Raw genomic sequence first — 25,569 nt, forward strand, 5'->3', positions numbered from 1 at the left:
ACTTCAGTCCTTCCTGCAGCTTTGCATGTTACCAGGTCCTTGTGTTAAATCCCTTCCTGCTGAGTTATCTAGAATGGGTCCTAGGTGCTAGACTGACACTCTTCAGCTTCTCAAGCTTAGTAACTATGTGTCACATTATTTGTATGTAGTTTAACACAGAGCCAGGTCGGTCGGTCGCAGGAGCTGCTCACTACATGAATCCATCAGGAATCCACATTTGTTTTCATCCTTGTAACAGACTCAACCTAAATAGGCACCTTCCCACAGCAACTCCCAAAGCCATTACAGTCTGTGCAATTGACAAATAAGAGTGCATATGACTGACCCACCAGTACCCATGGGTAGGAGACCTTCAAGTCTCCACCAAATCTTATGCTGGGGGAAAAAAAATAACCACCAACATTGTCACAGAGTAAACCTGGATGACAAAAGCAGATCTGTTACAGGGACAAATTTTCACACAATATGAATGACTAGACACATTTCCAATCCATAAAAAGTAGTGAACTCAGAACTAAGACCAAGACTGTAACCATTCTGTGAGATTCAGTAGCTTCTCCTTTCTCTGGTTTGTCTTCCTTTCTCTTGGGTCAGTAGCATTCAATTTCCTTCATAAACCTGTGTTTCACAAAGTGGGGGGAGGCAAATCATGGGTGACGTGCTCTAAAGGGTTTTAGACTACATACTGCTGAACATCTCAGTTAATAGGTATGCACTTATTTTTATGATTACCTTCTTTTATACTCAATGATACTGCTTTTGCATTTATAGTTGGAATATAGTTTTCCCTCTAAATAAATTTCTCCAAATTAAGTAGTCAATTTGAAGAAAACGAATAAATAAGCAACCCAAGTGGTGGACAAATATGGCAAAAATTATGAATATGGTATAAGAGTAAGTAAGCTTGGGCAACACTGACATATCAAATCTTGTAACTGTTTTGTGGGGAATTTCAAATATCTCATCTACTTGGTTTATCAAGATAGTATCAGATGACTGTGAACGTTCATAATTCACTTTAAATAACTTTCTGTTCCACTTTTCTTCTCAGGCTCTTGGGAATACTTCCATCTTACAGGAAGGCTGTTGGATGGAGTCAGGAATTTCAGCCTTTCACAGACTGGGGCACAGGGCAGGTTGCTCAACCTCGTCTGCTTTCCTGTGTGGCTGGGAAAGGAGGCCAGTGAGCATGCCTACTGACCGCAGCGGGTGCCGAGCAGGGGAGAAAGAAGCAGTTACGTCTTCTAGATAAAAGAATTCATTTCAATGATTGTCTTCAGTTGAATTTATTTATCTAAATGCTGTTTTCAATATCTATAATCCTCATGTCAGGGGAGAGAAGACGTTTGCAAGGAATTATTCAAATAAATGAATGTTAACTGGGAAAAATATTAGTATCTGGATGTACTCTGTAAAAATACTTGCTTATTTTGGATCCTTGGGGGATATTTATAAACATAAATGATACTGAATTTGGAATGAGCAATCCATCTCCCCTCCCTTCCTGACAGAGCGCAGAGTCTTTGGACAATTCTCAGAGTCATGGGCTCTCCTCTTCCAACCAGATGTGACAGGCAGAGGGCAGATGGGCCCCCTCTGAAGCCGAAGCAGGGTGTGGCCACAAAGGGCCAAGTGCCTATACTCCAGGTGCCCTCACCAAGATGCAAACACAGTAGCTCTCTAAAGAGGACTGGCCAAAAAAGCCATAAAACAACGGCTGTGTTGGCATACAGTTGGCACCAAATAAAAGTGGCTGACTTCCTCAGCCTCAGAGCCAAGGTAGCTCAGGGATGCAGACTCACTATTACGTGAGGGAAAAGGAGGTGAGTGATCTTCTCTCCACCTATCCTATGAAAATGCTACTGGCACCCAGGATCCCCCAAGACCCAACGGAAGAGCAAAGGGTGGGAATAATGCCGAGCAAGTAATTCACCACGAACAGTGTAGGATTAGGCCAAATTCCCTATGGACTGACCATGGTCATTTTAAGCTGAGATGTCACAAAGCACATCCTAGAATACGTCCGCTAAGGGGAAAAGTCTCTGGGGAAATGGTTGTTCTTTCTGTAAATAACCCATTGGCTCACAAATGTTTTTTGAAGAAAGGGGTCATACGTACTTGAGTTGGGTTCTTTAACTGCCACAGAGCCTGCCCACAATTCTGTGATTTAAGAGAGGATGTGAGATATACAATGTAAGGCACCACAATGCAATACAACTAATAATACAACGGTATACTTGGCATCCTAACCACAGCTGAGGGGAAGAAAAACCCTTGCTGGCTTAGGTGAGGTACAAGGAAGCCTCCTTACAGCTCCAAGTACAGGCATTCTTCTTCAGAGGACCCTGTGCTCAAGTACAGTGCCCGCTTGTTCAGTCATTCATTCACCTGACAAATATCTATCACCCTTACACCTTTGAACCAGATATTGTGCTAGCTGCAAAGGTTCAGTAAAAATCAGACAGACCTGTCGCTGAAGTCATGGAACTTACATACAAATGCGGTGAAAGCAATGAGAAGTTAATACATTTATAATGATGATCATTTCAGTGCACGTGGTGTGTTCGGAGGGAAGTAAAGAGGGTGACACAGGCAGTGACTAAACGGTTGCCAGGTCAGGGAGCAGCCTTCTCGGAGGATAAAATGCCACATCAGAATATTCTGGGCAATGCGACATATAATACAAAGTCCCAAGGGTGAGGAAAATCCTAAAATCATGATGCTAAGAAGAGAAACGCACCCCTGGTGCCTGCCACCAAAGACAAACTGGCAGTGTGAGCTGCTGTCAGAGGCAGGCAGGGGCCAGATGACGCTGGACCTCCCGAGGCAGGAGAGGGACTTTATTCTTCACATGTGGGCAGCCACACAAGGTTTAAAACAGGGAGCAACACAATCCAAGTTTTCAAAAGCTCACTCTGCCACTTGTGGGAAGAACAGACGGAAGGGTAAGGGCAGGAGTGGAAGTGGGCGTTACTTGGCGACTAGAATGGTCCAGATGCAGTGGCCTGGGCCAGGTGACCACGGCGGAGGCTGAGGGCAGTGAGGAAAAGCACTTGAAAAGACTGGCACACTTAGCCACTGAATCAAAGCTTCCTCAATAAATAAGTGGTAACTTGGCTGGAATTTTACCTGACTTGGCTGGCTTTTTTTCTAAATTCAATCACCATAACAGTGAGGGAGATTGGTTATACACACAGCCACGAGTTCCGGAGCAGAGAAGGACAACGAAAAAAGCCTTCAAATGTAACAAAACAGTAACTGGGACGCGAGGTGTGCACTGAGACCAGCTCAGGGCAGCATCTCCATTCTGCTTAAATAAGAACAGTTCACTCCATAGTGGGCTGTCAGGCGCTCCCTGTCTTCCTCTGCCTCCCCCTCCCCCACAACCTCAGCCCATTCTTACTCGGCAGTTTCCAAGTTAAGAGCCCGAAACCTCCCCTGAAGGAACTGTTACTTCCAAGGAAGAATGTGCTCTGGAATTATGCTTCAGTAAACCCATAAGGCACGCAGAGATAAGAGTATCAAGGGTACCTATTAATGAAGCAGGAAGTCTTGAATAAAAGAGAGATGCCCAGAGGGAGACATAAACCAGAGCCTGCATCCCGACAGGGGCAGAGGCGAGTTTCGTCATTGCAGGGAAGTTTGCAGAGGAGGCCTTTGCTTCCCGGCACCCTCAAAGGGCAGCAGAGCGGTGGCAGCAGCGGGGAGGAGCAGGGGTTTCTCTCCATCCCTCTGGCCTGATGCGCAAGCCAGACAGAACGTGGGTCTTCAGTGCTCCCAGAAAGTGGTTCTTGTTTGCAGCAGGCCGCAGCTGGGCTTGGCACCCAGAGAAGGCCATGCTCTCCCCTTGCTTAGCACAGAATCTGCCACCCCCCGCCCCCGGCAGGGAGGGTTTTGACTTTCAGAAGAACTTAATGGGGGGAGGAGGGAGGCTAAGGTATCCATCCATGATTGGCAGGAATGGCACTGGCACAGAAATTTCTAAAGACCTACACCTAAGTATGTATTTGTTACGGAGACAGGCAGAAGGAAAGGGTCTCCCTTCAGTTTCTGAGTATTGAATCACTTCCCACAACCACTTAGGGGTATAACTTAGCTATGCGTGTAAAGAACAGGCACCCGTCCCATGCCCAAGGCAGTCCTTTCCCGGTGCAGGAGCTGTACAAAGATGGCAGAAGAAGGAGAACATTTGCAGAGCATCTCCTAGGGACTCGGCACCATGTCAGTGTCCCTGCTCACATAGGTCCACTCTATGACCCCGCTAGAAACCCTCTCAGGTGGGATGACTGTCTTTGTACTACAGGGGGATAAACGAGGCCAGAGCCATGGACCTGGTGCATAGTAAAGCTGAAATCTGAACGAGTTCATCCCAAGTCCCATGTGCTTTTCTACACTTACCAGCCACCGCCCTCAGCCCAGCCAGGCTCTCCTCTAGAACTGAGAGCCTGCTCCCTCATGGGGACCGCCCGGGGTTCCAACCCAACCACTCTGCTTGCCCCTAGCTCTTACCCAGGTTAAGAAAGGTGATCAGTCACAGCTGTCCTCACCTGGGAGCTCTTTCTAAGTGACGAAGTCTACGGCACCCCAGCCATGCTACCGTGCGCTACAGCAACGGCACGGGCGCCCTCTCTTCTGCAGATTAGGACGCTTCATTGAACTGCTCTCAGGCCCGGGTTCCTCCTGCCCGGCACCAGGCCTGTGGACCTGCCATGCCAGCGTCTCCGCTCCCCATGGGCTCTGTACTTGGGCAGGGAAGGAACTTGGCGGGCTTGGCCTGCTCACAGGCTGCAGCAGATTGGTGTATGCAGCGTGCAGGGTGGGGCGGGAGGGCAAGGGAAGGGCTTCCAGGACGCAGTTCCCTTGCACTGGCCTCTAGTCATCTGGCAGGTGGTGAAGTGGTAATGGTTAACCCAGGACGGTGCTCCAACCTCCTCTGGTGCCCTTGGTGTGAGTGATGTCAACCCCCACAGGACTCATCTACAACCAGAACCTGGCCAAGTTCCCAGCAGGGAGTGGTTAAGGGTATAGATTTTCACGCCAGATTGATCTGGGTTCAACCGTGTGGCTACCTCTCTCACTGACTCAGGGTAAGTTCTTATCTTCTGGGACTTATAGTTTCCTTATCAATAAGATGGGGATATTACATCATAGGACTATTGTGCAGATTACATGAGATAATACAGAACAGAGCCTTGTCACCTAGCAAGTGCTCAATAAATGCTAACTAATAAATAATTCCAGTAATATTCTAAGTGAATGTCATTAAAGCTCACAGCAGACACAGCCCTGACAGTCCTCCTTCTTGCAAACAGAAAGAGAAAGAAACAACTTAAGCAGCAACGTGGCGGCAGAGGCTGTGCCACCTGCCTCACAAACACAACATTCTCACACCTCTGGAGGCAGAACAATATTCGGCCCTGGGCTCAGCACCTACTATTTAGGCAGGGGCCTCACACACACCATCTCTAATCTATTCAACAGCTCTGCTGGGCCAGAATGATTTTTACAGAGGAGGAGGCGAGGTTCAGAGATGTCAAATAACTTACCCAGGGTCACACAGCCAGTGAAAAGCAATTAGAGTCTATACAATAATAATAATGAGAGCCACATTTGTGTAGTCCTTACACTGTACTGGGTTCTGTTCTGATTACTTGACACATATTAATCCATTTCATCTGCAGCACACCCCAGATGGAGAGGTACTACAGATGATTATCACTACTTCACAGAGGAGACTACTGAGGCCCAGCCAAGTGAAGCGAGGTCACACAGTAAATAGCTGGGCTGGAATGGGAACCAAGGCAGGCAGGATCCAGAGCCTTGCTTTAACCATTGCCCTAACTACCTCTCCAAAAAAAAGCCCTGGCACTCACTGCTCACTGCCTTTAAGAAATGAAATCTCGTGGGTGCTCAGGACACTTTTCTAATGAGTGATGACTGTGTTGGGAATAAAAATGCACTGAGCTAAGAGTAGACTTTGGGCTACGATCTTAAGCAAATCCCTTTCCCTCTCTGGATGTCAGCTGGCCCAGGTATAAAAGGACTGGCTTGGACTAGAATTGTGCACTGAAACCTCACAGCTCTCGTGGTATATGGTCCCCTGAAATGGGCCTTGCTCCTTCCTGGGGAGACCGTGGAGCCCATGGAAATGTGGGCTGAAGTTGCTGACAGGCCCTTCCCAGAGTAGCCAAAGCACGTCTAATGGAACGAGATGGCATGTGGCCGGACACTTGAGAGCCATCCCCAAGTGAGCATCTGAGGCTGGGAGATCCCGGGCAATTCACCAGGCCCTGGGTTTTTCCCCTTTGGCAAAGAGAGGGAAATAACTTGCCTTCGTGAGCTGCTCTGAGGTCATAAAACCGGTCATAAAGCATTTTCCCAGATTCAAAGTTCGCATTTGCAAAATGCTCTTGAACTCAGCCATGAGAAGAGTAATCAGAGAAGAAGTTGGGACTTTGCAGGATTCCCAGAAAGCAGTCTGAGAATGTAAAGAATCTTCATTACTTCTCCATGCTTCTAACAGCTGAGAGTCTAGTCCAGACAGGGGGGGGAAACCCCAATACTAACTCAAAGCAACTCAAAAGATATTCAAAACAGTTTTGTATAATCACAGGCTATTCCGCTCCCCAAGGTCTTCATCTCTCACAGTGGAGAATAAATTCTCAGAGGCTATACATTTGTCTGTCTCTAATGAAGACCTATTGACTCACTGAATCATTTCCAAGGTGAGCCCTGAAGATGCTTCCCTGTATACCAACTGCCTAATTCTCAACTCTTAAGTTCCTTGATTCAAGTCAACAAACCCGTACTGAACTACAGGGCACACAGCATGACATCTGTATTTTCTGGTTACTTTTAAAAGCTACATAACAATAATGGCTGAAAATAGGATCAATGTCTTAGACTTGTGGCTGCAGAACAGGGATCGAATCCTCCCCATCAAGGCCAGAGAAGGTCAGCCTGACTGGTGGTGGTGTAGTGCCTAGAGCATTAACCTGGAAGGCTGAGGTCCTAGGTTCAAAACTCCAAGGTCATCAGCTTGAGCACCAGCTCACTGGTTTGTGCATGGGATCATCAACATGATCCCATGGTCACTGGCTTGAGCCCAAAGGTTGTTGACTTGAAGCCCAAGGTCATTGGCTTGAAGCCCAAGGTCACTTAATTGAGCAAGGGTTCACTGCTTGGCTTGAGCCCCCCAGTCAAGGCATATATGAGAAGTGATCAATGAATAACTAAAGTGATTCAATGATAAGCTGATGCTTCTCATCTCTCTCCCCTCTCTCTCTTTAAAAAAAAAAGGGCATGAGAAGGTCAAAGAATGACCTTGGGATTTCACCTAAAATCTGTTTTTTTGTTTTAATTTTTATTTTATTTATTCATTTTAGAGAGGAGAGGGGGGGAGAGAGAGAGACAGAGAGAGAGAGAGAGGAGAGACAGGGGGGAGGAGCTGGAAGCATCAACTCCCATATGTGCCTTGACCAGGCAAGTCCAGGGTTTCGAACCGGCGACCTCAGCATTTCCAGGTCAACGCTTTATCCACTGTGCCACCACAGGTCAGGCTAAAATCTGTTTATTTTCATTATTATGCATCCATATTACATACATTTCTTATGTAAATTCTTACTACATAAAAATGACCCATTCAGCAATTATTTCATGGGCAGCCACTCTTTCTAAGGCAGTATGAAGCTAATAGTCTTGAGAGGAATAGTTCAGAGAAAAACTGGTATTTGTTACTACTTATCTTATTGGAGTCTAATTCTAGAGTCTAATTCTAGAGTCTAATTCTAGAGTCCTGCTGTTACCAATTTTAAACTAAAGTAATGGCACCTCCCTTCCTCAAGAAGGATGTTGAGCTTATTTGATTTATTTAGTCAACGTATTTACTGAGCAGCTATTTTGTACCTGATAGTGAAGATAGGTTTGAAAGCAGTCAAGCATGCATGATTCTTGCCTTCACAGAGGCCAGGAATCTGTATTAAAGAAACAGCCCCTTTAAAAAACAAAAAACAAACAAACAAAAAAAAACAAAGAGCCCCTAGTGGTGATAGGTGTTAGGAAGGAAAAAACAAGGGGCTAAGATTTTGAAGAGGAAATGTATTATACATGAGATAGATGGGGCGGAGAAGGTCTTGATAAAGGAGCTCCATTTAGGTGAGTCCCAAAGAACAAGAAAGAGCCGGCCAGTCATGTAAAAAGTGGGGAGCAGAGCTCTCAGGTCAAAGGAATACCAAAGGCATCCTCCCCTTGGTGAATTCAAGGCAGGGTGGTGCAGCTGTTGCCCGGTGAGCAACCCAAGGAGATGCAGATGAGAGAGGGGACTTGGCAGAGGAAAATGGCACAGGGTCTTTTAAGCTATGGCAAGGAGTTAGGATTTTACTCTTCATGCAAGGAGAAGCCCCTGAAATGCACTGGAAGCGGGAGAGTGACATGGTGCCATCTCTATTCTGACACCCCCTCGTGCTGTACGGAGAACGGACGGGACGTGGACAACAGTGAAAGGACGGAGATGACTGCGGTTCTCTGAAAGAGGATGGTGTCTTGGCAATGAGAAAATGAGAAGTGTTCATAGTGTGGGTCTACTGGGAAATTCGCGCGGAAGTATTTCCTACTGGAATGAAGGATGTAGAGGAAGAGGATCTAGGATGGTGCCTCCAGCTCTCTTTGAGCAGCTGGTAAACACAGAACCATTTACTGAAGTGGGAACTCAACAGCATTGATTTTGCCCCCTACGGGACACACGTGGAAATCGACGGAGACATGTTTGATTGTCACAACTAGGGGGTTGCTATGAAACATTCTACATGGGTGGAAGCCTGGGCTTCAGCTAAACATCCTGCAATGCACAGGACAAATAATTATCTGGTCCCACCAAATGTCAACAGTGCTGCGGGTAAGGAAGCCTGACTTACAGAAGTGGGAAGAGTGAGGAAGGGAGACAGTCTTCAGGGTTACTTAGCACCACGTCTGGGACAGATTACATTTGAAATATTCACGTTAAATTGTCCTTGGAACCACACTATTCAGAATGGAAAAAGTTAAAAGTGGGTCTGGCATCCAGGCTCCTTTGAAGAAAAGAGCTGGTCCTCTCTGAGCTGGAACCCAGTGGTCCTACTCAAACTCCTCTCTCCTGTTAGCTAAATTATGAAAGAAATTTCATAAAATCAAGAAAATGTGCATCTTTACACGTGCCATACACCCTATTCACAGCCCGCCCTTTTTCTCGCCCCAACCCTGCCTATTCTGAAAGCTCAGCACCAAGTCCCAAAGGACACCCATCCTTGCGGTGTCTGGATTCAGAGGAGTCTGGCCTTTCCAGCATCTGCTGTGTGCTGGCAGCCTCCTTGGGTGTGCCACCGTGCTGTCACGGACATATCTCTTTAAGGTTTCTGACATCCTGGCGGGAAAAGCTTCCACCAGTCTTCCAGATACAGAAACTGAAGCTCGGAGAAGTTAAGTGACTTGCCCAAGGCCACAATGATTTGGACCAAACGCTTTTGGTTTCCACAATCAACGCACTATACAGGCTGCCTTCCTCTGTTCTCCTATAGCCCTTAATCTACCGCCTCTGGATGGTTCCTAGGTCCTGCTTCAGCCCGCAGCTCCTACCAGTTTTCCTGTGCACGCAAGTAACTGGCACACAGTTCTTGTTCAGTAAGTTTTGTAAGCGTGTTCCCTGTGTTCCTCATATTAGTCTGACCTCCGCAGCTGGTCTGTTAAGAGCTGGATGGCAGCAAAGAATGTGAGGGAGGAACAGAAACTCCCTCCTTTGCTCTCTTTCCCAAGATCCCACTTGGATTCCCCAAAGAAGGAAGTGCCATTACTATTTCCGGCTTCCCTCTCCATACCCACGGGACATGCTGTGTCTGATCTGGCCGGACAGAGATTAGCACTACTAGAGGGCCCCAGTTGACTGGTGGGTAAAGCAGCCGCGTTTAAGGGCAGGAGTCAGGCTCCATGCCGTCTCTGTTACTTCTGGGCACAGACTCGTCTGGCTCCCTTTCTATTTAGCATCTCCACCTGGGAGACCAGGTGGTCAGTTACGTTAGGTTGACTTTGCTGCCAATTCATAGGAGAGAAGGCAAGAAGCCTTCCTTCGGACCCAGGCCGAACTCATGTTCTTCGCATCTTATCTAAAGTCCTAGATTTGGGGAGTCGATTGGTGTTTACCGAAAAGGCACCTCGCCAGGAGAATAAACGCCATGTGTCTTTGTCCCTAGGGAGGGAGGAGGAATGAGGGCACAGTGCTGATTTCATGGGACAGTCACAGAACCCTTGCATAGTTTGGGCCACAGTTTTGGTAAGTATTCAATAAAACTTGAAAAACGATGTCTATAACCTTCAACCTGACACTATCAAACCTGACATGTCTCATTCTCCTCACTCTCTAACCTGCTATTCCGACTGACTTTCAGATTTTTTCCCAGGGACAGTGCGACAGTCCAGATTTCCCAGGTTAAAAGCCTGAGGAATCTTTAAACTGCCCTTCCTTCTTTGCTGGCCACTGACCGTCAGTGCGCCAGCCCTGCCAGCTCCGCCTCCACCACCACGCTCCTACCCAAGGGACGCCTTTCCCGTGCCACGACCTTCACTCTCGCTTACCCCATCCAGAGAAGCCCGCCAGAGCGGGAACCCTGGGAGGGAAGCTGACATCTCCATCATCTCTGCATTCTCCAGAACCCACCACAATACCTGAGACACACAAAATGCCAAAGCCTGGGCTCACTGTAAAACCACCATTCCCGCCGACAGTCCTGGGCCGTGGAAATTCAAAAACAAGGATAGGTTGCATGGGCCGCAGCTTGACTTCTTCCAAATGTGACACTATATATCCGAATTCAAAGGTCTTCATCAGATCCCCACTGCTCCTACAGCACAGCTATACCTCACCTACAATACAAGGTAAGTAAACCCTACAATCAATAAGCTGAGCTCCAGGACCCACCCACCAACTTCTAGCCCAGATAACGTAGCAAAACCCTGAGATAACGGGGCCTGATGGTAACTGGAATTCCAACATCAAGGGCCTGGTGATTTGCTCCCAACCTCAGACTAGAGCCCGGTTCTCCAGTGAGGGCAGGAAAGGTCCTATCTTTGGTGTGAGTGTAGGAGGGTAGAGGGGGAGGAAGGAGAGCTGGGAAAGTGACCACCCCTCGGGAGGTGCAAGTGGGCCTTGTATTCCCCCCGGCCCACTGTGCCTGGGGAGCCACCCAGATGCCACCACCCTGGGACACTCCTGGAACAAATTTCATTGTCTTGAACATCCAAAGCAGCTACGGAATCCCGAAACAATGCAAAATGAAATCTGGAGTGGACCTCTACTGAGTGGGAGCCAAACTGCAGCCTGAACCGAGGCTGACTTGGAACCCACCGAGAACCCAGGATCCCAGGATCCCCTGCCAGCTCCTGCTCGGACCCACTCCAGTTATTTTATTCACCTCACAATAAACAACCTACATTTTTAGGTGAGTCAACCTTGCGTTATGTTGAAAAAAAATCAGAATAATGACTTTTGAGTTGCCCCATTAACTGAACACATAGTGTGTGCCAGGTACTGGCTGGTGCTGGGGAATGCAAAGACGACGGAGACTCGACTGCTGCCCTTCCCGGGGCTTCGGCTGTAGCAGGCGACTGCTCGGTCTGTAGAGTCAAAGTAAGCCAACACCAAGCGGTGGCCTGGGGAAGGGGGCTGTTTATCCACAGCGGCTACTGTGGAAACATAATCTATAGGGCTTAGCCCTGAAACGCCTTGGAACTGCACCGTAGGTAGCCTTGAAACTCCAACTGTCTCCCTGAAGAAATCTATTTCCATTCTTAGAATACAGAACACTTCCCGGAATTAGGAGAAAAGAATAATGCACCAGACTCCAAATTCCTCGCGTTATCTGATTATATACATGCTCTTTGTCTTTTCTGACCCACCTGCTCTCCATGAAGGTGCATGAATAGAACTTTTCTCCTTCCTGCCTGGTGTGAGCTAGGTGTGCAGCCATCCTTTACTGAGAGATAAACATCTTGGGAAGGAAAGAGGACTGAGAGCTTGTAACAGATGCTCAGGAAATATAAGGTAAAATAAACCCTAAATTAGTTACCCCTAAATTGCTCTGAGTCAGAAATCTATTTATCCAAAATAGAGGTGCCCTTAAACCAAAATATAGCTCAATCTGGAACAGTCCCTAACGAAAGAGGCGGCGAGGCAACTCCAGGACTGAAAACTACTTTGTCTATCGCTCCCTGCTCCTCCCCATACAGCAGCCAGACGTTACTTTGGAGAGAACATTTACAACTGCAGTTAGGACTTAAAAAAAAACAAAAAACCAACCAATGCAATAAACTCACTTCATTTAATTTCAAAACATGAACTCATTGCTATCTCAGGAAATATCACCTTACTCTTTAGATTAAATGTTAGCCCCAGTCTAGGATGCATTCAACAATGAGAAAGTAATATACTTTAGTTGGCTTCTCCAGGCTCAAGTTTCACCAAAACAAGTTTCGTACAAAGATTAGCCAAGTACCGGGTAATGGGATAGGGCAGGGTTACGTCATCCGCGGCCCATTTCCAAAGAAACATGGCTTTTCCAGGTGGAATGCTAAGTGCTCTCTCCTTGCTCTTTATAATCTTTGTTACACTAATTTGCAGGATGGGTAATGGCAGATGCATTAAAACCGGTGAAAGGCCACAAGGCCTTGGGCAGGTCACTGCATCTCTCTGGGTCCCTGCTTCCTCCACTGTGGACAGTTGGGGTCACTACTCATGGAGCCCCTTCCTCAACTAATCTTCCAAGAATGTTAGTCCTGACCCTACTATCTAGCTCTCGCTACGACTGCCCTGGCATGAAGTCCAATCTTTGAGTCCAGCATTCAAACACTGTGTGACTCTTACATTCTATGATTATGGATCAAACAACTACTTGGCAGATCAAGTCAACTCACCTCCCAGGCCCACAGTTTGGCTATATTTCAAACCCTAACCATTATGTATGCACCTTATCCCCTTCCCAGGCATAGGGAGAGCTAAGAAAAAGGACACTTTTTGCCCTTGATCTGATGATGATGATGGTAATGAATTTTTACTGATTGCTAATAAGGTGTCTGGTCCTGCACAGAAAGCATTACTTCCATTATCTCGTTTAATTCTCACAAAATCCCTACCAGGCGTGCATGCATAACAAACACGGGACCCGAGGGGCAAGGAGAGTAAATGATCTGTCCAAAATCTCAGAGCAAGACGGTAGCAAAACCCAGCATTGGAATCTAGGTCTGACACTGTACTATCTTTGGGCCAATCTCTATACTTGAAATAGCCAAGTGTAAATATAAAAGCATCTCACTTTGCCTGGACCAGAACTGGTTTATACCTGTAACCCAGTGTGATTATTAATAGAACCCATTTCCACTCTCAGAAGTGTCCCGGCTTGGATAATAAATTATACAGTCACTTACCTATAATGCCTCCTTGAGGAGTGACAGTAAAGATGGTGATCATCATTGTACAACTATGTCACATTTGCAGTGAAGTCTCCCTTAACCACACTGAACGAAAGAATGACCTCTCTCAGCCTCCCTAGTCTTCTTACCCTGCCATATTTTTCTCCATAACATTCATCCTTATTTTAAAAAGCAATATTTATTTTGCTTATCATCTGCTTCCTTCACTAAAATATAAGTTCCATGCAGGCAAAAAAATTTTTGTTTACTAGTGTATCCCCATAAATACTAGATGCCTCATAAATATCTGTTGAATGAATGAATGCAGCATCCTCATTGTAACAATAGCTGACATTTATGGAGTATTTACTACAGGGGTCCCCAAACTACGGCCCGCGGGCCACATGCAGCCCCCTGAGGCCATTTATCCGAGGCCATTTATCCCCTGCCGCACTTCTGGAAGGGCACCTCTTTCATTGGTGGTCAGTGAGAGGAGCATAGTTCCCACTGAAATATTGGTCAGTTTGTTGATTTAAATTTACTTGTTCTTTATTTTAAATATTGTATTTGTTCCCGTTTTGTTTTTTTACTTTAAAATAAGATATGTGCGGTGTGCATAGGAATTTGTTCATAGTTTTTTTTATAGTCCGGCCCTCCAACGGTCTGAGGGACAGTGAACTGGCCCCCTGTGTAAAAAGTTTGGGGACCCCTGATTTACTATGTATGTGCTGGGTGTTGTTCAAAAGACAGCTATTTTATCAAACAAGCCCAGGTTTGGGACAACTGTCATAATCATTTTACAAGTAAAGGAATAGAGCCTCAGAGAGTTGATACTCTCCCAAAGGCACACAGTTAGTGGCAGGGCTGAAAGGGAACTGAGTGAGGGTGACCGTCTAATCACAACTCCAAGTCTGGCAAAAGAAACCCAGCCCACACACCAGCAGTGCGGGACCGAGGGCACTCTGGGCTTCAAGTCGGGCTAGCACTACTGCCTGTTAGAGATCCGGGAGGTGGTATGGTCAGACAAAAAAGGGGGCTTGAATTGAGCTTTGGAAGATGGGATGCACATAGACACACGGGAGAAGCACTCAGTTCCAGGGAGCAATGAAAGTGAGACATCACAGTGCTGACCAAAATGATTGGCACCAACAGCCCCTCTGGGATAGCCCCGCAGAGGAAGACTTAAAAACACTGTCACCTAGAAGGCCCCGAACGCTACTCCAGAGTCGGACTTCATCTGCCAGTAAGCAGGATTCCACAACGGGTTTCCGACCAGCAATGATGCAGCCTGTAGTCTTGATTCTCGAAACTTCACATCAGTTACAATGCCAGAGAAGTTGGCAGGAGCCACAACTATGGACCAACCACGGCTCACCCCCAGGCCCTCTGCAGACCTACATCCTCCTGAGCCCAGGGCACAGACTAAGCTGGTAAATCCCTGTTGAAAGCACCTCTCTTCCCACAGATATGCTTGTGTTGCAGGTCCTCTCAGGTTCCCTATGGGCACACAGCCCTTCTCTCACTATAACAAAGATGATGTAGAATGCAGCTGCTTACCCTTGTCCCACACCACATTAGGAGGACCAGAAGTAGTATCTTTGGTGGCTAGGAAAATCTTTTCCTCCCTCCCAGCTCTCCCAAATACCTCCATTACACCTTCCTGTGACCCTGTTTAAACAATATCATTCAACTCATTCTAACCCCTCTCACGATGACCCACTTTCAGTGGTAGATCGGGATCCTTCCACAGCCTCTCTGCCTCCATGGCTGCTATTTCCATAACACCAGCAGCAGCACATTTGCAACATCTGAGTCAAAAAGAGCAACCTTCGGGAATCGCCTGCGTCACCCGGCCAGGAGCCCCACGCTTGAAGCTGGCGGGATGATGGCAATCTAGGCCACACATATCCAAGGGGTCAGAGGATTTCTTTTCTTTTTTTTTTTTCTTTTTCTTTTTTTTTTTTTTTTTTTTTTTTTTTTTTTTTTTTCTGGTTTCATACAAAAACAATTGCATAAGTAATGTGAGCACTGCTGAGTCACTAGAGGGACCAATTACAAATCTCTACATCTATTAACACAAAAATGAAGGAAAACATGTTACCTCAAAATGTCATAAAAGGGAAGTCACTTACACATTTCTGGGGCTTTCTTTCCTCCCCTCCCAACACTCTATCGTTTACTTTCCCCGTAATTAACCAGAGTCAAAACCTTCCTTAGGGGCCTTGGTTTCCATTCCAAAGAGCTCATTACCCACAACAGAAATGCATATGGAAAGATTCCTATATATTTCAACCTTTTTCTCCAAAAAAAAGGGATGGATTTCTTGCCCTTGGGATTTTTAGAATTAACTGAAAACAAACATGATGATTTCAGTACCTGGGAGGCGGTGAAATCTGCTAGTTATAATGAGTAGAAAACAGGAGACAGTTCTAGAAGTCCCTGAGAGTGGAAATGAGGGGAGTGCCTGCAGGTGCATGGTCAACGAGCTTTATTCAGAAAACAGCAGAAGCTGTTACCAGGAGGATCAGCCTGCATACAGCGAGATAAATAAGAGGTGAAGGACCAGTGCATTTTCAACACAGAACCTGTGTCCCCGGGATCTCTGCAGTGTCCGTAGCATCCTTGCCTATGGGAGAGCAGCACAGAGCTGCAGAAAGGAGGACAGGGCCCTTTAGCCCACCAGCCTCTTTTAATCTGCTTGTTAGCCTGGCTGAAGAAAGGCTCAGGGGGTCTTTGACCAATGCCTCTCTGGGGAAAGGTTAAAGGTCAGAGGCACATTCCCTCATCATCATTATTCTCAATTATTCTTCATTCAGAGCCACTTTCTCCTTCATTTTGAGAAAGGGCCTCATAGGAGTTTTCCAGGATACTGAAGGGTGATGACCCAAGCCAGCCCAATAACTGGGCCCTTTCCTCTCCACTCACTCAGCCTCTCCCTGACCAAAAGGCATTAAGAGGGGGAAGCAACCGCCAGAGGCCCCCACAGACAGGAGCACGGGCAGTGAGCACAGACCTGGATATCACACACCACTTACATATGCCTAGCTCAGCAGAAGGCCCTGTTCCTCTCAAGGAGGCACCCAGGGCTGTATAACACAGCCATTCAAAGCATAGTGTTTGCTCTCAGACTAGAGGTTCAACAAGTTATTAGCCCTGAAATGTTAAGCAAGTTGCTTAATTCTCTGAGCCTTAATGTCCTCATCTGCATAATGGGGGTAATACTAGTTTCTACGTCATACAGTTATGGTGAGGATGAAATGGAATACAGCTCAAAATAAAGGCTTAATATGCATTAGCTATAATATGATTAATTGTGATAATATATATTTTTAGGAGTCATATTTTTTATCTTCCCTTGATGATAAATGTAATATATGGTCACTGTAGAAAATCTGGAATATAAGGAAAAGTATAGATAAAAAAGAAAAATATTCCTGGTTCTCTCCGGAGCTCAGCACTGTTGACACTGGAAATGTTTCTGTTGAGTCCCTTCTCCAAACACAGAGAGATGCACACACTACTGGACCATACTGTTGTCACCATTTGTCACCTGTCAATTGCTAGACCTTGAGCACAAAGCCTCATGCACACATTTCTCTAATTCTCCGTGTAACCCTGTGAAGTACCATAGTGCCCATTTATAGACAAGGGCACCAAAGTTTCAAGGGGTTGCAACTGGCCCATGGTCACATGACCAGCAGTTCCTCAACAGAGCTGTGACCACGGGTCTGTCTGGTTGGACAGCCTAGCTCTGCACCCAAAGCTGGGCTGCAAGGGTGGCCTCTCTCAGTGCCTTTTCTCCCACTAGATTTTTGGCTTTGCTGCTTCTCAGAGGATACACACTGCTCCAGAAGTGGCCTCATTGCTCCTCTTTGTTCTTTCCAAGCTGAAAGAATCTAAAGAAGGAAACTGGGGGAGATAAAGATGTCGAATCACGCACGCCAGGCTCTGGTGCTGTGCCCAAGCCCACTTCTCTCAGTGGGCACTTAGGCCTGAGCAGTCACCTCCTTTCACTTTCATCAAAGGCTCTGTGACTCTGTTGGAAGGGATTTGGACAGAAATAGGATTTATTATTTACTAGCTACTGCCTTCTACCCTAGGTGGACAGGTGCATTTATCACATTCCCCTGCAGAGGTAACACATAAAGATGCAAGTTTTGCTTCTAATTACTTTTGGCCTTATTTTGATTCAATTAACCTTAAAGCAGAACATTGAAACAAAGCCTTTGGTCTCACAATTCAATCAGTGAATTTTCAAGCTATAGGTTAAATGACTTCATGTTTAGTGAAATGCATCAGTGATAAAAGTTCAGGCACCCACCTCTGGCCCCAGCCCTATTCTGGGTCAGTTATTCACACATAATTGACTTCCAAGATGTTCCCAGAAAGCTCTTTCCTACTGAGGGCCACTAATGATTCAAAGGTAAGAAGGGTTTGTTTTCCCCAAGCTCATGAGGAGAAGAAACCATTCACCCAACAGCACAATGGAGAGTGGGACAGAGATCGAGTCTCAACTGCCTTTGAAGAAAATAGTATCGGCAACTGTCATTCCTCTTTATAGACACCCATATTTCAGACTCTGGGCTGGATCCTCTTTCTATATTCTCATTTCATCTCTTCACAACCTGGGAATGAGGGCTGTAAAAGCCTCCCTTTACAGAAAAGGAGAAGTGATTCAGAGACTAGTAAGTGGCAAGGCTGAAAATCAAACCAAGAATCACCTGGGAGCAAAGCCTTTCCCACTCAGCAGTCCCCCACCAGAACTGGGCTCCTCACAGAGAAAAGACACACAAATAACTGGTAGATCAACCAATTGGTAAATGAAGAAACAAAAGCAAACTAATGAGGTACCAGTAATCCATGGTTTCTAGGATCCTCAGAAAAGCTGAGGCCCACCCTTGAGCATAGCTGAGGCCATCTGAATGTCTAGATCCAGCCATCACCTCTTCCTGATTGAAGTCTGGGGAGATTGGAGTACACAGGACCATAACTACTGCCTCTCCCAGTGCTTCCAGGTTGTCTGAGCTCCTCAGCCCCTCCCCCACCTGAGAGGGGGGTACTTTGTTAGACCACCACTAACTTGGGTGGTCCTCACAGATAATTTGACAAGTGAGACTCAGGTCTAAAGACCCAGACAGACCCTATAAAGACTCACCTTTGACCCACATTGGGGAACACTCCCTTCATAGGCTAAAAGGACAACGATATTGGAGCATTAAGGACATCTCAGTCATTACTACGGCCACCTGCCACCAAGTTCCAGAAACTGTCCCCTGGGATGCTCCACGTTTTTCCTCCCTGGGCAATAATTCTTTCTCTTCTTCTTGTCTTAAAACCATTTAGGTCTGGAAGCCTGAAACAATTCAGCCCAGGTCAGGACCCAACTTTCCTGTGCTGGATCACGGATTGGCAACTCAGGTGTAGTGTGGAGAGAAAACTCCAGGCTCTGTGAGTTTCACTGTGGAGCGAAACTCCAGGCTCTCCCACAACAGTCTGTTTGGAGAAAGATTCCGGGAAAGGGTTAGGGACTGGAGTCCTGACACAGTGCAGCAAAGGTGCATACCATCCCGCTAATGTACAGCACATTAAATGAAGTTGTAAAATAGTAGCTTGAAGTCAGACAGGCCAAACATAACACAAGAAGTACGAAAAGCAAGGTGCCATTTTTCCAATAAATAAGTTCATTATAAGAAGAAGCCCCTTAGGTTGATTTAACATCTTGGACTATAATGCCTCCACTCTGCCTTTTTTTTCTTTCTTTTTTTTTTCCTTTTGCAGCATCTTTAAAGAGCTTACCCAATTAAATATTAATTCCAGTTAATTAATAATAGCTATTCTTTATTCTGTCCTTATTATGTGCCAGGAAAACTACAAATATAGTCTCTTATCCTCACAACAGCTACAGAGAAGCAGACCCACTTTATTGCAAAGGAAACTTGACATCCAAAGGGGTAAAGGACTTGGCCACAGCTCTGGCTGACTTCGATGGGGAATTAGGATCCCCTCAATTGACACCATTAAATTAAAAAGACAAATCACATAAGAAAAACCTGGAGAAGAGACTGCGATCACATTTCTTCCTTGGTCTGGGGAAACAACTCAGCTTCTTGGGGTAGAGGGAAATGCTTCTCTGTGCTCAGCCCTCCCAGGAGTGATGGGCGGTTATTTTTGAAAACGGAGGAGGGAAAAAGTACCTGCAGCCTACATGGCTCTTGCAAGCTTGAAAGAAAACGAAGCCATTGTGAGAGGCGAGAGAAAAGGACTCGGGTGTTCATTCAAACTGGGCTCACTTCCCCCCATCCACCCACCCCGCAAACACGCCAAACCGCAACAGAGATCAACACCCACGTGCACCCAAAAAGTAACAAAACACAATGGGGGGTGAGTCGGGGAGACCATGATGATCCAGGACGAGCCTTCAGAGAGCAGACCTACCTACTCACAGAGCAACCCGCCGTGTGTGCAACCCGGGAGAGCCCCAGGAATTGTAGGTGGAAGGGACCCAGAGATAATGCTGCCCTTTCCCACCCCCTTCTGTCGCTCACACACGCATACACACACTGACTTTAATAGTTTAAAAAAACAAACAAAACCTGAAATCCATCTTCAAAACAATAAGGGAAATACCAAGTACGGAATGTATTTCAGGGGCTTTCCATCAGAGGAGACAATTCCTAACAGGGATGGGGGTGGGGTGGGAGACAGAAAGTAGAGCAGCGCCCCAGGAGTGGGTCTGCAGTCCACCCTTACCAGCTTCATGGTGGTGTTATTCTGTTCCCAGCGCCACAGCATCACGCTCATCTTACTTCAGGGCGAGGAGGGAAGAGGAAGAGGAAAAAGAAGAGAAAGAGGGCGGAGGGGTCGAAGCACCTGCCCGCGCGTCCGGCAGGTCGGGCAGTCCTGTCCCGAGTCGTCCTCCCGTCCCCGGCCCCACCAGGCATCCCCAGCGCCGGCGGCCGTCTCGCCCCCGCCCCGGGGCAGCTGCTGTGCACAGGGACCCTACCCCGGGGCCGGCGACCGGGCTGCCCGGCTCTCTTGCCTCCTCCGCTCACTCCCAGCCTGCCTCCGCGCCTCGCCAAATCAAACAACTCCCCCTGCGTCCGAGCGCCCGCGCCTCGCAGCGCGGAGGCCGCTGGGGCCCCGGCGGAGGGGGGCCGGGGGCCGCTCCCCGCCCCCTCGCCGGCCCGCTCGCCGGCCCGCGTGGTCCCCGGCGCTTCAGTGGGCAGGCTAACCCCTGCGGAGGGCGGAGGAAGCGGGAGAATAGGTTGGAGGAGGAGAGGTGCTTAACTCGGTCGGGGAGGGCTTAGGTAGGCGGGGCAGCCTGGGGCAGAAATGGGGGTGGGGAGAATGGGGCGGGGGCTGTGCCACTTCAGTCTGCTGCTCCCGGGTCATCGCGGGTCCTTAGCCTAGGTCGCGCCTCTCCCCACTTGTGCTCAGTATCGTCTGTATTTTCTTTCTGCACCGAACTCACCCAAGTTGTCCACCAGTAGCTACTCCTGAACCATCGCCCCCGGAGCAGCTGGAATTTTGACTTAAGGATGGATGCACCATCACCACCATCTCCACACAGGACCCGCTCCAGACACCCACACCCCACTCCCCTAGGAACATTTATCTCCTGCTACGGGAAGGACGAGCTCTAGTGTTTCCAAACACACCTGGCTGCTGCTGCCGCCGCCACAGGAGAAAAAAAAAAAGGGGCACCGTGGCCCACGCACGAGGAGGGGCAGGCGACTTTAAGGGAGAAGAACAGGGCAAGAGGCTGTGTGTCCTTTGTTTCCTCTTCTGCCGCCCTGACCGGCCACAGGCTCTTTCTAGGAATCTGCACCCTCCACCCTGCGCTTTCCTCTGAGACTTAGAGGGGATGGAGGGTGGGTCCCTCCTCACCTTCCTGCTCAAACCTTTGTCTAGGTCCAAGACCCCCTAATCTGGCAGTGACCCTCCAGGGGCCCCCAGCAACTCAGTATCCTGAAAAGTTTCAGGAATCCTTCAGCTCCTCTGGGCAAGATGGCGCTGGCCACCCAGACCTTGTCCCTGCTTTCCACTGCAGTGGTACTTGGGCTAGAAACCCTGGCTCTCTCCTGCTGCTGGTCACCTATGATAACTCATAGAAATGCCTTATTACACATTCCTTTCAGTAGTCAGAACTGTTCGAAATGAGGGGAGTTGATAAAAATGGGTCCTAAATCTTTTAAAAGTGATAAAATTGCCAATTAGATCAAAATGTTGCCCTACCTAAACTTTTCAGGATTTAGCTTCCCTTCAGAGTTGAAAAATCCCAAGTCTTTTCTATGGACTATACAACTTCCTCTCCCACCCTGTCCCCCTAATCTGACAGTGACCTTCCAGTGATCCCCAACAATAGTAACTTTCTTTTTTTCAAACATATAGAAATCCTTCCTACCTCAGGACCTTTGCACCTGACAGTCCCTTACCCTGGATTACTGTTCCCCCTATACCTGCCTATGCTCTCTCATTTCTAATGTCACCTCTTCAGAGAGACTGATGATTTTTAATGTAGCGATCTTCTCTTTCCCGCACTCTGCTGTCCCATTACTGTTGTCACCCCTTCCTTGTTCTGATGCTCACCATGTGAACTTAGCTAACTTGTATTCTTGCTTATTTTCTGCCTTGTCTCATTAGGCTATAAACTCCACAAAAACAGGGACCTTATCGGTTTTGTTCCCCCACAGTGTCCCCAAGTGCCTGCAACAGTGTGTGGTGTCTAGTGGAAGCTCAGTAAATGTTTCCCAAGTGAAAGCCTGTTGACAATGTCCTTCTCTAAGTTCTTGCAGCTTCCTCTGCAATGAGGACTGAGCCAGACCCAGGCAGCACATCCCACATCCTGCCTGGGGCCCTGACCTACACTGAGTGACTGCAGGAGACCCTGTTATGTACATCAATACATGTATTTCTGGAGAATGAAACACCGGCAGTAATACTTGCTGCCTCATGGAAAGGGTTACATCCTAGGGGAACAGAGAAAGAGAACATTTGAAAACATATGTCATTTGAAAAAGTATATTCCATATTTAAATATTTTATGTATTTGGAAAACAGATTTTGAAATAACTAGCTTTTTTTTTTCTTCTTAAAATAAAGCTTGACAAAATTTTATTGGCCAACAGAGTAAAACACTCTGTTGCAGCTGCTTTAAGCCAGGGGTCCTTGAAGCTGGGTGGGAGGATGTAGAGTCCAGAAACCTGTGAAAATGCTGTGAGACTGGGTGTTGGTGCATTTTCTGGGGAAGCATTAATAGGTTTATGACATTCTCTAGGATATCCAAAACATTAAAAACTACACATCTCCAGAAAGTCACTGGATGAACAATTAGTTCCCAGTCAAAATCTTTGCTGGTCAAAGATGGGAAACACCACTTATGGTGCAAGGAGGAAGGGTGAGGTGGGGCAGAGACGGCACCTGCCTCAGCTTTAATTAAAGGGAAAAGATCCTGTGGCCTTGCCTTTCAGACCTCCCACCTTCACACATGTGTGCTGGCTCACTTAACAAACACTCCTTGAGCATCTGCCATGATACATTTACCTGGCTCTTTACTGTGTACTGAAAACGAGAAAGGAATCTCTCTCTGATGTGTGCATGTGTGTGCACATGCCTTTACCACGCAATGCACAGGCTATTAGAAGATGGACACGTGCACCAACAGTTGCAATGCAATGTGACAGGTGCTACAAAAGAGGAGCTGTACAGTGTACAGCTGGGCCATCAAGACAAAAGTTATGACCAAGACTGGGAAGCATGGAAGAGCTTCACAGACATGCATCTGGACAGATGAAGGCAGGTTCCACAGGCGAAGGGATGCATCCCTGGGAGGTGGGATAGCACGTGTAAGGGTGTGGAGTGGTGAAAAAGCATGGCAGGGTCTGCGTGATCAGAAGGTGGAAACCAAGTGGCAGGAGAGGGGCTATTTGTTAGGCTGGAGCAGGCTATGTCTCTGAAAAGGGGATTCTACCCTTAATTCTTATACACCAAGGGAGTGATTTTATTAGGAGGATCTCTAGTAACGGCAAGAGGACAGCTTTGAAAAGGCAGAGACAGGAGAGAGGGAGATCAGTTAGAAGGCTGTTGAAATCATGCAGAAGATGGAGGAGGACCTGAATGAGGAGAGGCATATGGAGAAGGGGACTCACATCACCAGTAATCCACAGATGCAACAGGTGTCCCCAAGGGGTAATGGCTATGAGTTCACCCCAGCAGGCATCAGGACCCTGCTGCAGATTTTCAGACAGAAGTGGCTTCTGAAAGGCTCCTACACCTTGGGAAGCTACACATCATTCACTAGGGTGCCTCTCCCAGGACCCTTCTTCTCCCTCCTCCCATTTCTGTAATCTTCCACCAAGACTTCTGATGTGAATTAAGGGAAAGAGATTGGCCTGTGTTAACCACACGGTGATAGGAACAATGCTTGTGAAGTTCTTCCCTGAAGTGTAACCTGGTTCCTCCCAGATGTTGGCATCTTTTTTTTTTAGCTCATGGCTTTCTGACCCATCCCCTGGGCCTGACAATGCAGCGCTGACCCCTGCAGGCAGTGACACCCTCCCACCCTGCCTCTAGCTTAGCCCAGATCCCTGAGCATGATCTCTTATACTCTCACGGTAGTCACAAGGTAGGGCCCTAGATCCTAGATGTCTGCAATTCCCGGTGGCACTGACAACTCAGTGACTGAATCTGCCCTTTGCTGAAGCATCTTATGATCCAGACCTTTCTATCCCCAGCATCAAGAGATCTGTCCCACATCAATCAGCATTTGCTTATTCCTTTGTCTGTCTTTCCTACTTATATTTCTCTGCATTGTCAGCACTTGCCCAGTAATGGAAGGCACACGATAAATATCACCAGAATGAAAGTTGGAGTGAACAAAGAGGAGAAAGGGGATTCAGACAAGAAAGCACCATTTGAGGCCCGCCATTCCAAAGATCTGCTCCTCCAACGACCTTCCTTCCCTCACCTATAAACGGATGGATGATCTGTCAAGTTCCTTCTCACCCCTAAATTCTGCAAGTCCAGCCCCTGTCTGATAAACTAATTTGTGTCCAGCTGTTATTGCCTTAATGTGTTTCCCAGAGAACACACTTCAGTTTCACAGGGGTCTTCCAATCTTCCAGCCAAAGCAGTGACTAATAGGGGAGAGTTCAGACACTGTGAGGAACGCCTGACAGAATGGGGCTCTCCAGGCTGCCTCGAATGTGAGATGATGCCATTCCACCCACACAGGAGGCCGATCACAGGGACATGTCAGTCTTCATGGGGCACAAGCATGACAAAGGAAAAACTAGAAGCTGTGTGCCATCCCAGAGGCTGCAAATGAGGGAGAATGCTCGACATAGGGGGTCCATTACCTTTTCCCCAAATGACTGGGCTTGAATGGTAAAACCACAAAAGAGTTTAGCATCGTTTATCAAATGAAAATCCTAGCCATATTAGCAGCTACTTATTAAGCATGGAACAGGGCACCTTTCACTTACTCATCACAGCAATGCTAAGGAAGGGCATTTTCTCATTTTGCAGATAACGACTCAGAGAGTGACAGTGATCAACTGTGTTCAACCAGCTCAGAAAGCATGAAATAGAAGTACTGCTCAAGCCCACCTGCCTAACTCCATCTCCGCAGTGTCCCTGTCACTGTTATACTGCATATAGGAAATGAAACCCCAGAAATGTCATCTCTAGGAGCAGTTTTGCAAGTGACTTTAAGACTTATTTGAAGGCCCTGATGGGGGCAGAAAGCGAGTCTGCTTGTGGCAGTGGGAGGTAGCATGCGCAATGCGGTGTGTAGATGTGTCATATTGAGTTGTACACTTGAAACCTGTATAGTTTGGTCAACCATGTCAACCCAACAAATTTATAAATGAATAAATAAATAAGACTTAGGTTAAGGCCCTGGCCAGGTAGCTCAGTTGGTTAGAGAGTGGTCCCAATATGCCAAGGTTACGGGTTCGATCCCAGTAAGGACCCACACAGGAATCAACCAATGGATGCAAATGCATAAATAAGTAGAACAACAAAACAATTGTTTTCTTTCTCTCTCTCCCTACCTCTTTCTCTCTATAAAATCAATAAGTTAAAAAAAAAAAAAAAGACATTTTAAATCTCCTTCCACTCTGGGAGGGCCCAGAGTTC

At 47.2% G+C, this 25,569-nt stretch overlaps 1 protein-coding gene across 5 annotated transcripts in view; it reads right to left on the reverse strand.

Annotated features, from left to right (window-relative positions):
• The window catches only part of NAV2 (neuron navigator 2), a 397,784-nt gene that overhangs the window by 313,964 nt on the left and 58,251 nt on the right, over positions 1-25,569 (reverse strand). Inside the window, exon 1 of one of the 5 annotated variants that reach the window (XM_066364511.1) lies at positions 20,182-20,492. The exons of the other annotated variants lie outside the window; for them this stretch is intronic. Within the exon in view, the coding sequence (XP_066220608.1) occupies positions 20,182-20,232 (51 nt within the window). The 5' untranslated portion in view covers positions 20,233-20,492. Of the gene's footprint in view, positions 1-20,181; positions 20,493-25,569 lie in introns of those variants that run through there. 5 annotated transcript variants of the gene reach the window in all.

Source organism: Saccopteryx leptura, chromosome 1 (genome assembly GCF_036850995.1).
Source record: "Saccopteryx leptura isolate mSacLep1 chromosome 1, mSacLep1_pri_phased_curated, whole genome shotgun sequence".
In the NCBI taxonomy this organism is placed as follows: Eukaryota; Metazoa; Chordata; class Mammalia; order Chiroptera; family Emballonuridae; genus Saccopteryx; species Saccopteryx leptura.